Source organism: Asterias amurensis, chromosome 9 (genome assembly GCF_032118995.1).
Source record: "Asterias amurensis chromosome 9, ASM3211899v1".
Lineage (NCBI taxonomy): Eukaryota > Metazoa > Echinodermata > Asteroidea > Forcipulatida > Asteriidae > Asterias > Asterias amurensis.
Window position 1 is genome coordinate 169799 of NC_092656.1, and position 14872 is coordinate 184670.

Sequence of the window (14872 nt, forward strand, 5' to 3'; positions counted from 1 at the left end):
CAAACATCAACCCCAGTCCAAAAGCATCGGTTGCTAAGAGTATGCACACAGTTCCCACACTGTTGAAAAAGCTATGTAAACTCATCTTGAAAGTCAATCTCTGTATTGGTATGGTATGATACATGTCGACAATAAATTGTGATATTGTGATACAGTGGTGGAACTTTGCAGCAAAATGTAGAGTACAGCTCTTCACATACGTCTTTCTTGATTGACAGTTAATATGATGTTCCATCTTTTCCTTTTCTCTTGAGACTTCCTCTGCAAAACAGCAAAATATCTCTTCCACAATTATATATGCTTGAATCTTGATTCTGTCACAGATTTGTCTCTCTTGAATCAAGAACTCCATTCCTTAATTGCAGAGCAGTCGACTACCCATTCATCTGACAAGACGAGGCCTAAAAAGTATCAGTACTCCAAGGTGGGCATGCAGCAGTTCTCTAAAAGCCTTTCCTGGAAATGTGCCCTATCAGAAGAATGAAACAAATACAAATCATAGAATAAGTTCAGTGATTATATTGGGTCTTATTGTGCTAAACTTTTTCTGCATCAAGCTTAATGTAAAATGTATATCTGTTTTGATTATTAATATTACGATCATCAATCAACCCAACTATAGTAATTGCAAACAAGTGTTAATTGCTTGTGCACAGAAGAAAAATGTAAGTTAAAAAAAAAAATGTCAGCCAATGAGCCATTTTCAAATCGAGGGATATGAATCTGTGTGCATTGAAGTGTTGGTGACTCAAGTCACACAAATCCAATCTCACATAAAGCTGGGCTATGTTCGTTCCAAACCGAAACAAAACCAAGGAGTAGGCTCATACTTCCTTCGAATGTGAATGCAAAGTGGATTTTGGTGAGGCAATACTTTTACGAGCTGCCCTTCCATAAGTGAGACACAAGAAAATTGTGCTTCGCATGATGAAACAGCACTGCTATTTAGCAGGAAGGAGGTCTACCTACATGAATAACATAACAACAAGTTTTGAAGTATTCAAACATGACAAACAATGACTACTTACAATGTATGACTTTACGTTTTCTAATTCTATACAGATTCGATCAATATAAACAAGATTCTCTCCACTCACCACTTTGTGACACTGGCATCTAGATAGCAGATCAATATAGCTTCGGCTCACTTGTTCATCTTTAACATTCATAATCGTGAATATTTCCTATTTTCTTACGACTTTTCCTCCACGACAAACACGGAGCTGCCAATGCCGTGTAATCATAACATGAATGACCCCGGGGTCAACTAAACATTATGTTAATTTATTACAACGATCGCACGCTGATTGGTTCTACAGAAAGCTGTAGAAGAAAACAATGAAAAAGTTAACACAGCGCTGCAGGATTGCCAAGACGATGGTAGCTTGCAGAGTGTAGTCTAGATTTCGAGCCGTCCACGTAACTAAACCATACCGTGGCGGGCGCGCTTTGGCGATTCAACCGCGCGTAGTACACTATCCAGAATCAAGCACCATCGTCTTGGGCCAAGACTAGTAAATAGTTGACATACTTGCTCACGGTCAAAAAATGAATTTTTTTTATACTTTGTGGGTGGAAGGGCCTTGGGGTGCAAGTAAACAAAATTGCATTTTCAATTCTATATATAGCCCGTTGCCATGGTTACGGCTCATTTTGTTTTTTGGCCATTTTAGGCCGATTTTGGGGTCTGAAAAACTGGTTTTTAGCTCATATTTACAACTACACCCAACCAAAATGCAACATTATTTCAAAAAACCTTTTATATCACTACAAAGTATCATCCTTGGCCTTCCTTGAGAATTATGCATTATGCATTACAGTATGTTTTTAGAACTTGCAAAATCAACATTTTTACCCTATTTTTGGACCCCAAAATGTCAACTTGCCAGGGGTCTCAGAAAATTTCCCTTTCGGCTGTGATTAGGGCCAACAGTGGTCTTTCAATATCTGGTGTCAAAAACTTGGGCAATTGTATCCTGTTGTGACAGTACTGCCTCAAAACTAGACTTTTTTCCCAAAAACATGAAAAATGCCTTCTTAAGGGTCTTTTCACATAATATCGAAATACGTGTCCACGGTAAAAAAAAAAGAATATTTTTCATTTTTGTGTAAATGGTAGCATGGTAGGGACTTGGGGTCCAAATAAACAACATTTACATTTCAAACCATAATATAACACGTTGCCATGGTAACAGTTCATGTGTGTTTAGGCCACTTGAGGCTGATCTTGGGGTATGACAAACTGTTTTTTTAGTTAATATTTACAACTCCACCCCACCAAAAACCAAAATTATTTCATAAAACCTTTTTCATTTTGTTCAGGGGTCTCAGAATATTTTCCTTTCGCTTTTGATCAGGGCCAAAATTTGTCTTTTTTATTTCTGGTAAGAAAAACTTGGCAAGTGTATCCTGATGTTAACAGTACTGTCTCAAAAATAGACTTTTTTCCTCAAACAGAAAAATGCATTTTGAATTGTTTTTTCTTCATATTGAATTTCTAACATTAAAAAGTAATAATTCTATCAATCTTGCAGCTTTTCCTTAGCACTTAGTGGATTACCCAACATTGATCAGGAACTGTTGATGACCTTAATTTTACAATTTGCCCGGCCCAGCCCCAATCATATTTCTTGACATTGCATAAAACAATGTTTTGTGAATAGCACCTCTTTTTGTGAAAGTGTTCCCTTTCGGTTGTTATTGGTGTTTTCATGTCTTCTGGGCAGAAACACTGTGTTTATTGTATCCTGTTGTGACTGATCATGCCTTAAAGCCATTATACACTTTCGGTAAACAGTATTGTCCAAGTCCCACACTTCGTGTATCACAACTTATATATAAAATAACAATCCTGTGGAAATTTAGGCTCAATCGGACATCGGAGTCGGGAGAAAATAACAGGAAAACCCACTCCTGTTTTCGCGCGTTTCGCCGTGTCATGACATGTGTTTATAACAAATCCGTAATTCTCGTTAACGAGAATTTATATTGTTTTACCGTTTTCTCAAAAAGTAAAGCATTTCATGGACTAATATTTCAAGAGAAGTCTTTCACCATTACCTTCTGTAAACCCTGTAAATTATTTGTAAATCTGTGAACTTTTTTTTTTTTTTCTGTACCGAAAGGGTCCAATGGCTTTAAGTATAGTAATTTTTCCAAAAACAATGCATGCTTGTTAAAAATCTGGCACTGTTTCCATGCCCTTTGAGTAATGAATACAAAGTTTTTATTTAAACATAATGGTATCCAACCAAACCATAACCAATGCTTTGCCACTGAGAGTTCTTGATTTGGCTACTTTACCTATTGTACAGGTATGATTCCCATTGCAAGTAGAGTGCGATGAGCATTCTTTACAAGTTGTCTTTAATACAGGGCCTACTCTCCTTGGTCCCTGCCCGCTACCAAATGTAAAACTATTCTTAGAGATAGAGATCATAAACAATGTAGTTTCTGTGCTTGCGGCAGATGGTTTGGAGCATCCAATCATGTCCAACACAAACGTGGGAAATTAAAAAGCCCGCTTAAAAGTGTTGGAAAAGTTTGCCAAGATCTTATTAAAAACAATGATACTAACGATTTGCAAGATGAGCGTAAGAGATTATTTAAAAGAAACACGTTGCCTGGGATCGGTTAAGTTGGTCTTTGAAATGCGTTTGTAACGGTTTGTTTTAAAATGCATGGTTAGAAAGATGTTTTGAGTGATACTTGTGTGGATCATTATATTCTACTTTTAAAATATCTTTCTAATCATATGCATTTTTTAATAAACGTTTACAAACGCTTTTCAAATACCAACTCAACCGATCCAAGGCAACGTGTTCCTTTAATGAAACAACATTGAAAGAAGTTGTAAAAACTTGCACCTGCTGAACATAAATAAGTAAGATGCATTTGCAGTGACAAAAGTCTATTCAGGCTAGTTTGATATTTTTTCCATTCACTATCTTACTAATTCATAATTATTATATATGTCTCTGAGAACGATCAACAAAAAACATTGAATTGTTTATCACGTTAAATAAACCAACCCCCAAGGCTCCACAACAGGTTTCACCACGCATCATCGAGTTCACTTCCCGCCTACATTTCCCGCCTTCGTGCATCACCGCTGATCCACCGCCTAGTACTTAAGCAGCATGCAGCATCAGAGTCCAGCATTCTCCAGAAGACGATCAGAGCATACTGATCGAAACGTCGAGTTAACCCAACGGTTCTTTTCAGAACCACCCCAACTCATTTAGAGATTGTTAATACATGGTGTTACCGCAAACTCTTCTATATCTTATCTCCACCATGCAAAGTTTCAAATCCTACTTAACTCTTTTATTGTTTGCAACAGTACAATTGAAAGGAACCCCCCCCCCCCATAGATGGGAGAACTGCTTACAGAAGGCCAAAGCAGGTGAATGGCCATTTAGCCCTTTAGTCCCTGCACCGCCCGAGTTTGCTGAAATCCAATTTCTCAAGAGTCTTGCAGTAAATTACTGGAATCATAGTTCAAATTTTAAAAGATAGCCATGGCTTAATGTGTATGCACAATTTTTTACCCTTTCGGTAATATTTGTATAAAAGTTCTCATGGGAACAATAAATGCCTCTCGTTAAACGGCTACGGTAATTTTTATGGCGAATATTTTTGTGCACGGATAAAATGAACACTAGCTTTTCAAGGCTTTTTTCTGGCTCAATGCTCATACTGATTAAATGCGAAGGCGTTAATTTTTGACAATATCATAAATGATGAACAGTTTCCTGTTTACTAATGAGCGTTTTATTTTTCGTAAGAGCTAAATTATGTCATCATCATTAGCTTCGACAAGTCAACTGTGAAGGGAGAATTAATAACGATCTATAACAACTAGGTATATTAACAAATGCGTAGACCTACTAATGACTATCGAGTTTTCTTTTGATGTTCCTTTTTTTCTACAAACACAAGCTAGCGAGGTTTCCTCGTACCGCATACAGTGTATCGCTATATAATGCGGCTGGGCGGTACAGCGGCAAAATGGTTAGATACTTTGGATACAGTACTTGCTCACTTTTAGAGCCTCTTTGTTCTGATTGGGATGAAAATGTTTAGTTTGGTAGCGGGCAGGGGACCAAGAAGACTGTTATAAGGCCATGTAAAGACAAGAACAGTAAAGCTTGCTCATCGCACTACTTCTCTTCTTGCAATGTGAATCATACCTGTACAACTAGGTAAAGTAGTTATGACAAAACAAGAACTCAGTGGCTTAAAGAGCATGGAAACAGTGCCATATGCTTTTAACAAGCATGCTCGTTTTTGTTTTTTATCAATTCAAACTAAAAGATAACTTCAAAATGCATTTTTATTGTTTTTGGAAAAATTACCATTTTTGAGGCAGAAGTGTCACAACAGGATACAATAAACCAAAGTGTTTCTCCCCAGTAGACATGCAAACCATAATGATTGATAGCCCAATCAAAACAAAAAGGGAAATATTCCGAGAACCAATAAAACATTAAAGACAGTACAAACTTTCTTAATGTGCAAGGGGAATTAAAAAATGTGACTTTCAAAAAAGAGGCGCTGTTCACAAAACTGTTATTTTATTTTATGCAATGTCAAGAAACATGATTGGGCCAGGGCCGGAGTGGGGCAAATTATAAGATTTAGGTCATCAACAAGTCCTGATCCATGTTTGGTAATGCACTAAACCTACAAAGTGCTTATAAAAAGCTGCCAGATTGATGGAATTATAGCTAACTTCTTCATGTTATAAATTCAAAATGAAGCAAATATTTCAAAATGCATTTCTCTATGTTTTCAGGGAAAAGGGTCTATTTTTGAGACAGTTCTGTTACATCAGGATACAATTGCCCGAGTTTTTCTTACCAGAAATAAAAAGACAAATTATGGCCCTGATCAAAACCGAAAGGAAAATATTCTGAGACCCCTGAAAAAAATGGAATTTTGAGGGCAAAAAATATGGTAAAAATGTTGATTTTGCAAGCTCTAAAAACATACTGTAATGCACGTTCTTAAAATAGCACAAGGGTGAAATTTATAGCAATATTTTTTTGTCTCAAGTAAAGCCACGGATGATACTTTGTAGTGATGTAAAAGGTTTTATGAAATACTTTTGTTTTTTGGTGGGGTGGAGTTGTAAATATTAACTTAAAAAAACAGTTTGTCATTCCCCAATATCGGCCCAAAGTGGCCTAAACACAAATGAACTGTTACCATGGCAACGTGTTATATTATGATTTGAAATGTTAATGTTGTTTATTTGCACCCCAAGTCCCTACCATCCACAAAGTATAAAAAAAATATTCCTTTTCTTTTACCATGGACACGTATGTCGATATTATGTGAAAAGACCCTTAAAAAGGCATTTTTCATGTTTTGGGGAAAAAAGTCTAGTTTTGAGGCAGTACTGGCCCAACAGGATTCAATTGCCCAAGTTTTTGACACCAGATATGGAAAGACCAATGTTGGTCCTAATCACAGACGAAAGGAAAATTTTCTGAGACCCCTGGCAAGTTGACATTTTGGGGTCCAAAAATAGGGTAAAAATGTCGATTTTGCAAGTTTTAAAAACATACTGTAATGCATGATGCAAAAATAGCACAAGGGTGATATTTAAAGCAATAATTTTTTTTCTCAAGGAAGGCCAAGGATGATACTTTGTAGTGATATAAAAGGTTTTTTGAATTAATATTGCATTTTGGTGGGGTGGAGTTGTAAATATAAGCTAAAAACCAGTTTTTCAGACCCCAAAATCGACCTAAAATGGCAAAAAAATTAAAATGAGCCGTAACCATGGCAACGGGCTATATATAGAATTGAAAATGCAATTTTGTTTACTTGCACCCCAAGGCCCTTCCACCCACAAAGTATAAAAAAAAATCATTTTTTGACCGTGAGCAAGTATGTCAACTATTTACCTGAACTGACTCTTAAGGTCGCTTACTGACCAGTTCTTTGTAGTGCTCGGTACACAATAGGCGTATTTGTAAACGGGAGGTTGTCCCAATGTTGAATCCATCCCTTAATTAAATTACTGCTCTGATATTTTTACCAATCTCCTGCTTTACAATACTTCAAAATGTCAGACCGAATTTCCCGATGGTGAAATTAAATTTTGTTTGTATTTTATTTCTACTCAGAAACATCAACGTTCCCGGTCTGAACGATAGTTACTACGTAGGTCTATCAATCTATAACACCGTCATCTGCTGTGTCGTTGCTGTACCGTTATCTTTTCTCTCAGTGTCTTCAATTGGAGTCACTTATGGCCTAGTTTCATGCTTTATGCTGTTCTGCATTACAGTGTCACTTTGTATGCTGTTCCTTCCTAAGGTTAGTCTCATCAATTTAAGCGAAGACATAAACAAGTTGTAGGGCAGCGAACAACAAAAGAAGATTAAAGTCATAATTATGACTAGTCTCAAAATAAAAACTTTGTCTCGTAATTTGGAGTAATATAGGCCTATCTCAAATAACCCAATTTGGACAAGTCTTAGAATAATTTTGTCTTACTTTATATTGGAATATTAGTCATAATTATGACTTAAATCATACGCATGATATAATAATTTTGTTCAATGTCCCTGTAAGAAGGCTTCCGTAAAAGGGTGTCTCCTTGGAATGTTTGAAATTGACAGCACCTGTTAATATTGGGTCCTCTGTAGTATGATAAAGGACTTAGGTCTACACATTGAGCTATATGACAAGAAATGTGATCGATATTAATTAGCTTAAAGAAGTTGGGCCTTGAGGCATCGGATCGTTGGGTAATCTGAAACGCATACGCGTACGTGTATATACGCGCGGGGCACAGGAAGATGAGCCAATCAGAAAGCTTCATTTTGACCTCAAGAGGTCCAGAGGTCACAGGTTCACGTCGCGCTCCTTTTGTAAATACTTTGCTTTAAATTATTTTAAGACAGTTTTTCTTGTGGTTATTTACTTTTAAGTATTCAAATATAAAGAAAATAGTGTTAAAGGATTCAGGTACTTTTTCAAAATGTCCACAAATTTACATTAAACTTACAGGGTTTGAAGATAATGATAGTGGAAAGCTTCCCTTCAAATATTACTAACTAAGGTTGTGTAGTTTTTGAGAAATGAGTAAAACAAGTCACAAAATAGTTTTGGTCTCATGAGACCAAAATTATTTTAGCACCAAAACCATAGCATAACTGGTGAATACGTTTTTACATGCTAGAACTGAGAGGAAAATTATTACTTTAACTCATTTCTCAAAAACTACAGCATCTTAGTAAGTAAAATTTCAAGGGAAGCTTTCTACTATCATAATCTTCAAACTGTGTAAGTTTAATGTATATATGTGGACATTGTGTTTTTTGTTAGGAAAAAGTACATATATCCTTTAAGCAAAGTTGTCTGCTAGCCGCTTTCTGATGGGCCCTCACAGCCGTCCAAAGTACGAAGATAAGCCAATCAGATGTCTCGGTTAAACAACACACCCTCCTCTGGAATGAAGCAGTTAATTAAGCAAAGTTCGCATTCTTTTAGGCTTTTACTACGCTAGATAAATAGTTTGTTTTGGTTACAATACAGGTATCTGCTGTTTACCGAAAGATTGATGCTCAAGGAGGCACAGTGTCTGGACTGATTACCTTTGCGGCACCGCAAGGACCTAGGAATGGAGGGGCTACAGTTGAAGCAGTAGCCACAACAAGTGGTCAAATTGAGTCATTAGCTCAGAAATGAAGAAAAACCACAGTGGACCTGCGTCGAGAGGGAAGATTTGCTGTAAGTCACCATAACACCAGTTTATTTGTTTATTAAATCACTAATTTATTACTCACATGAAATAAGTCAATTGAAACACCTAGTATCACAGGTTACGAACGCGATTGCGTGTTCGTTCTATTGTTAAGTGTATTATGTATTTTAAAACAATCACGTAATAATAATAATAATAATAATAATAATAAGACTTGTAATGCGCACATATCCACCCTGCTGGGTGTGCAAGGCGCAGCACGTGCAATATATTTGTTTTCTGGTAAAAATAGTCGCTTTTTAATAATTGTCCAAGTATGGACGAGTTCAGTATCCGATAAAACACTGTAAAGTTTAAGGCCTATGGGAAGTGTACTGGCTGACTTAAACGGTTTGCCCCCAAATTGATGGGCTTTTTAATGATATGTGGATGTGTTTTGGTGGATAACGGGTCGATTTTGCATTAAGGGGGGTTCTACGACGTTATCCACTTATTTGGAAAACATACTGAGCAATTTAGCTCTGCATGGTTTTTAAAGGGAAGAATGCGTTTCGGTTGTTGTGGCCTAGGAAATTTAGCGGTGCCTTTGAGATTGTTCTGTACAATAACACAATGGACAGAAACTAATGCAAAGTAACAAAAACAATGAAAATTTTAAACAAATTTTCTTATCTCGATCAGGTAAAACTAATGTTAATAGACTTTAAATTATTTCTAACAATTTTTACTTTTTCCTAGCACGAAAATTTGAAACATCCAATCACACAAACAAACTCAACTTTAGATATCCGGTTTGCGGGAAACTGCTGTTTTTTCCTTTTTGTATAAACGACCCTATACGGGCAATATCGTAAGCTGAGAGTTTTGTTCGACGCACAAAAGGGAAAATAATTTATACTTGTTCACTATTGCAATGGTAAACATTGCACTTTGTGGACGTATGGTAGTCATATTGTGTAAACGCCTTTTAATCGCAGGACTACATTCGGTATTTTATACTCGCCCGTTAAGTTAAATGTCCGTGTTGTTGATTGTAATAAATAACTAAGTGAATGTTAAAAAAGACAAATTCAACGTAGTTCACCAACTGGTAGTGGAATATCAACTGTCAACTACCATTGTTATCCTTTTATAAGAATTGTCTTTACAATTTTAGATGAAATAATGAAATTAAATAAAGGTTTATCTTTTGTGACTTCTGACATTCATTTCCATTTTTCATCGTTGTTTAAATAATTGTTGCACTTCAATGCATACTACTAATTGACTTTTAATTAATCCAATTATGCAGCTACAAGTAGGATCTGACACTCTGCACGGTGTGGGTACAATCTATTGTGTGGTTTACGGAGATACCATGTGTTTATAAACAAACGTGTACTATAAACAAATGTATCCATGAGTTTTTGGTGGTTGCGACAAGAACCAGTGGTCTATTGATTTAAACTCATTTGTCCTGAAGACGACCAGAGCATGCTGACCGAAACGTCGAATGGCTAAGCAAACCACTGATTCTTTTTAGAACCACCATAATTCAACATTGAGCTTTTTGCACTTTGTATAGATAAATTAGAATGAGAGTGAGATTTGATGAACTTATTGGGGAGGATATACATCAACACGACTAAATTACCTGCATCATTATAACCACTTTAGCACGAGCTTTTAAAATCTCAATTGAATAGGCTTCGATACGAGTGATAACTATTTCATTTAGCGAACTTGTAACAACTAAATATTGGTCTGGTCTCCGTCACTGTCTGTAAGAATGAATGGTGTCCTGACTGGTATGATACCACAGTCAATAACACGAACTGGTTTCAATGGAAAGTCGGCATCATCGGTGTCAATCTTGGATATCTTCTCCACTATGTCCTGTGAAGAAAATAATGTAAATGAAATTAAACACGTATATAGGATTTGAGGCATTGCATGGTGAGGTATCAATTGGTTTGCGGTAACACCATGTTGCAAGGTAGAGTTTGTGCTCTTACCTCTTCAGTCTCCTGACGATGACTATAGAGCAAGCTAGTCGAAACGTTGAGACCAATTTTAAAGTAGTAGTCGAAGCCTACTTTCTATACCGTCCATCCGGGTAATAGTTAAAAAGCAGGACAGTTCTTATCAGAACTAAGAAGCCTCCACAACACCTGAACAATCTACTCTGCGGCAGTAGAATAAAGCAAGACAGTTCTTTAAGAACAAATACTACCTGGCAAGTAGATACAGAATGGTGTCACCGCAAACCAAATATAGGTTTTCTCGGTCAAAATCGGCAAATGAGCAGCCAATTTAATTTTCATGAATTCGAATTAAAGCTATTTTGCCTCTCCGGTTTTTAATGCGTTTCAAATTCAGAATTCGGTCATTCAATTTCGTTTTGTAGGCATCCAAGCTCCAAACACGCCCATTCGTTTTCATGACACACAATCATCATTCAATTTAGCAAAGCTGGCTCGACTACAGATTTTACTCACTCTTACTTTACTCCTCGAACCAGGCTTCTTTTAATACAATGTTCGTTTACTCAGACTTACCATTCCTTCAGTAACTTTACCAAACACAACATGACGACCATCCAGCCAGCCTGCCTTGGTGAGTAAAATGAAGAATTGTGAATTGTTGGTATCTGGGCCTGAATTAGCCATCGCCACCCATCCTGGTCCAGCGTGACGGAGGTAGAAGTTCTCATCATCGAAATACTTACCGTATATACTTATACCTGTAAATAAAATATATTATATTTACCATTATTGTTCAATTAAATTAAACAGACCTGAAACTGTACTGCACAGGAGAAATAAGCACTTGACAATAAAATATAATTAAAAACTTATTCCTGAAAATGTCTTTGAATCTTTGTGAAGTGATCGAAGTAGCTTCTAAAAATGTCATGTACGTTGGTTTTAATTTGAGTATCAGCGCCGTCTTTATAACAAGATTACAACGAACTGATAAAAAGGAACAACAAACGGAGCTCACCGCCAGTGCCGTCTCCCTCTGTGACATCACCCATCTGGATGACGAAATCAGACACAATGCGATGAACAACTGTATCATTGTAACTCAGCCTCTCCTGAATAACGATAATAATTAATGATGACGTCATTATCAGATGTTTTTCTTGGTTTAGTATAACATGGGTAATTTAATGCGTTTGACCTTTAAACCGAGCTTTCTTCACCAAACATTAGAACATTTATCGACGTCCTGTTCACAAGTTGTTTTAAAGATTAGACGTTAAGGATTGTCTCTTTCTTCGCTTTATACATTTTGTTGCTTCTATCATGGAGAAATGTTTCTGTAAATGTGCCCTACATAATGTAACATCATCCCCAAAACAATCCCTTCTTTGTGCCAATAAACATTCCCCATTTTTCTCTCACCACCAGACAAACACATCTGCCATATGGGGCCTCCAAACTGTTCACTTTCTTTAAATGAAAGCTTAAACTTATCTGTTGTATTGTGGTGCTATGTTTTCACTGTATGGAAATACATGTGAATTTAATTAAATTGAAAAAGAAAATGGGTTAAACCATAATTAAAACACCTACCCTGTTTTTTGACGTCCCTCTAACTAGCGCAGCAAAGTTCTGTACAGTCACTGGGCAAGTCTCTCCGAATAGTGAGATGACAATCTTGCCTACAGGTTCATCGTCAATTTCGACTTGGAAGAATGCTTTCTTGGTGACCATGAGATCATTAGAATTATCCCGGTCTGGATCTTCCCAATCCTTTATCTTCTTAGACTTCTTACTGATCGTTGTCTTCGGACCAGCGGCGTCTACCAAGTTAGTGGTCATTAAGTGAAGGGCTAGACATAACCCGATAACAAGTTGAAGTATGTGGCCTTTCATTATCTGTACAGCAAAATGGCGTAAACCGATCAATGGATAGTGCAACATATCGAATAACTTCATTTCAAATCTTGAAGTTGTATATTGTTCATATTCAGGACCCTATATTTTCTGACTTTGTAATTCTGTAGTCGGTCGGAGAGTGTTTCTATAATAAAAATCTGGCAAATGTATTAAAACACATACGTTTTTAATTGTGTCCTCTGTATATATTTCAATAATGTTGCGTTTTTCAGGTTGCTTTTCATGTTTCCCTCTGGCGCACCACAAAATGTTTTAACATAATATATACGATGCTCTAGAATTAGCCTTAAAGTTAATCTCGAAAACTGTATACTTATCACCATTAAACCTACATTTACCACAGTTAAACTTGCATTTTTACCGATAAACGAAACAGAAATACCGGATAATATAATTCTAAACAGTTCAAACAATAAGCAAAAAGCAAAACAATCAACGCAAGAAGAAAATAATGAAATAATAATTTAACATTTCTAACATTCTTCAAAAACTTGTTGCCCTATTTATCACTCCAAACAATAACAACGTGTAACAAACAGAGATACGTTTCCGTGGATAATACACTTACAAATATTTCATGTTGGAGCTTGTTGTTTGTGTGGTATCATTTCCATCGCAAAGTTGTAGTTAGCCTAATAGAATAATTACAAAGTTTTTGTGTGTAGTATAGTTCATTTCAAACTCACCGTAATATCGTCTCGATCCTCGGATTGAAACGTCCTCAATGATAACAGCAAAAGGTGCGCAGCAAAAGATGAGCTTTTTGGTGGTTATCAATAAATCAAGTGCAGCGTGTTTGGGGACTACCATTCTTATAGCGTGAGCATCTTTACAGGCAGGCCAACCAAAGTGTCGTCAGCTGTTACCTTTGAGTTTTAAGGCAGCGTGGCAGTATGAGCAGTCAGTGTGCTAATTAATTTGTTCAAGAGTGCATATTCAAATGTTGTTTTGAACCCCAGTCGTCCAACCAAGTATTGGAATACTCAGTCGTAAACGTCAGTTATATTGTTCCTCGAATTGATTGTTTGAACATTACATCCCGGTCATTTTTGGCAAAAAAACAAATTTCAATTCCATGCATTCGTAAGAAAAATGACTTATGCAGTTGACACCGTCATTCAAGTTTACTTCGCTTGGAGGCATGCCAATTTATAAATACCTTTATGTTCCATTAAACTTGCATAGAACTCATTTGGCCTCGCGAAATCGGTATTTAATTTAGCAGAGAAGGCACAACTACAGTTTCCTGCAAATAAAAAATGATACGAATTTTAATGTTGTTTGAGAGAGTTGTGAATATGAAGGGTTGTCGTTTTAACATCATGACGTTCGAGAAGAATCGCACACACAGTTAGGGACAATCAAGTACTGTCTTGAGGGGCTTTTAAATTCACGCGGAATAAAATGTTTATTGCCCGATTATTTGCCGGAAACGACTAGGAAAACATCACTATAATAATATTAATGCCGTTCAACCTGAATTCAAAAAAGTTTATTTCCAAATTGGTGTAAGAACAAGAAAACAAACTCAGAATTATTTTCCTTTAAAAAGTTTAACGTTGGTCTGGCGTTTGTTATTTACAATTTTACTACACTTGTTCAACTTATTAGGCAATGAATCAGACATCTCATTCAACAGGCAGGAATGTGACTCATTGTCTCTCCAATCACAGCTTGTGGTAACAGCTGTTCGTTGATATTCAATATCTCGATCTTTATGGTTCACAAGATTAATCCAAGAATAATGTTAATCAAAAACCAGAAGGGGACTTGGGAAGGCAGTGTGGTCCCATCAATATTGTTTCATGGATAATGTTCATCATCACCCTCTATAACGCTACACACTTGGTTCTCCATGGAGTATCATTCCTGTCTTCAATCTTATGTCAATGATCAAAGTATACTTATTTATCATCAATTAGCCGTCGCTAGTAAACCAATATTTGTTCAATCTGACACACGTTTAGATTGTTACTCGTTAGTATAGGCGGCCACAGGTTGCGGTTGGTAACTAAAGGGCCCTTTGTCAAACCCTGGCTTGGGCTACGGCTACGGCTTGTACCAGCTTGTGATGCTGTCACATAACAAACAAAACTTGTTTGCATTTGAAAGCATAGTTTCTCCAACTTAACGCATTTTACTCAGACTGCTGCCTCCACTGTTTCTTGAAATGTATAGAACAAACCTTTGTATAAGTTGTTGAATAAGTACCCTGGCTCGGGTTAATTACTTCCAATTTTGGATACTGAGCCCTGAATTGTCCCAG

At 36.6% G+C, this 14872-nt stretch overlaps 2 protein-coding genes across 2 annotated transcripts in view; one reads left to right on the forward strand and one right to left on the reverse strand.

The window, feature by feature from the left end:
- Positions 1-8756, forward strand: part of LOC139942270 (gamma-aminobutyric acid type B receptor subunit 2-like) — a 36524-nt gene extending 27768 nt beyond the window's left edge. Inside the window, exons 16-17 of the mRNA XM_071939066.1 lie at positions 7137-7329; positions 8554-8756. Of these exons, the coding sequence (XP_071795167.1) occupies positions 7137-7329; positions 8554-8706 (346 nt within the window). The 3' untranslated portion in view covers positions 8707-8756. The remainder of the gene's footprint in view (positions 1-7136; positions 7330-8553) is intronic.
- A 166-nt stretch (positions 8757-8922) lies between these two features.
- LOC139942271 (peptidyl-prolyl cis-trans isomerase B-like) lies at positions 8923-13357 on the reverse strand. The gene is made up of 5 exons (XM_071939067.1): positions 13293-13357; positions 12280-12585; positions 11705-11798; positions 11260-11444; positions 8923-10597 (listed from the first exon to the last, which is right to left on the reverse strand). The coding sequence occupies exons 2-5, from the start codon at positions 12580-12582 to the stop codon at positions 10454-10456; spliced, it is 726 nt and encodes a 241-aa protein (XP_071795168.1). The 5' UTR covers positions 12583-12585; positions 13293-13357; the 3' UTR covers positions 8923-10453.
- Positions 13358-14872: the final 1515 nt, after the last annotated feature.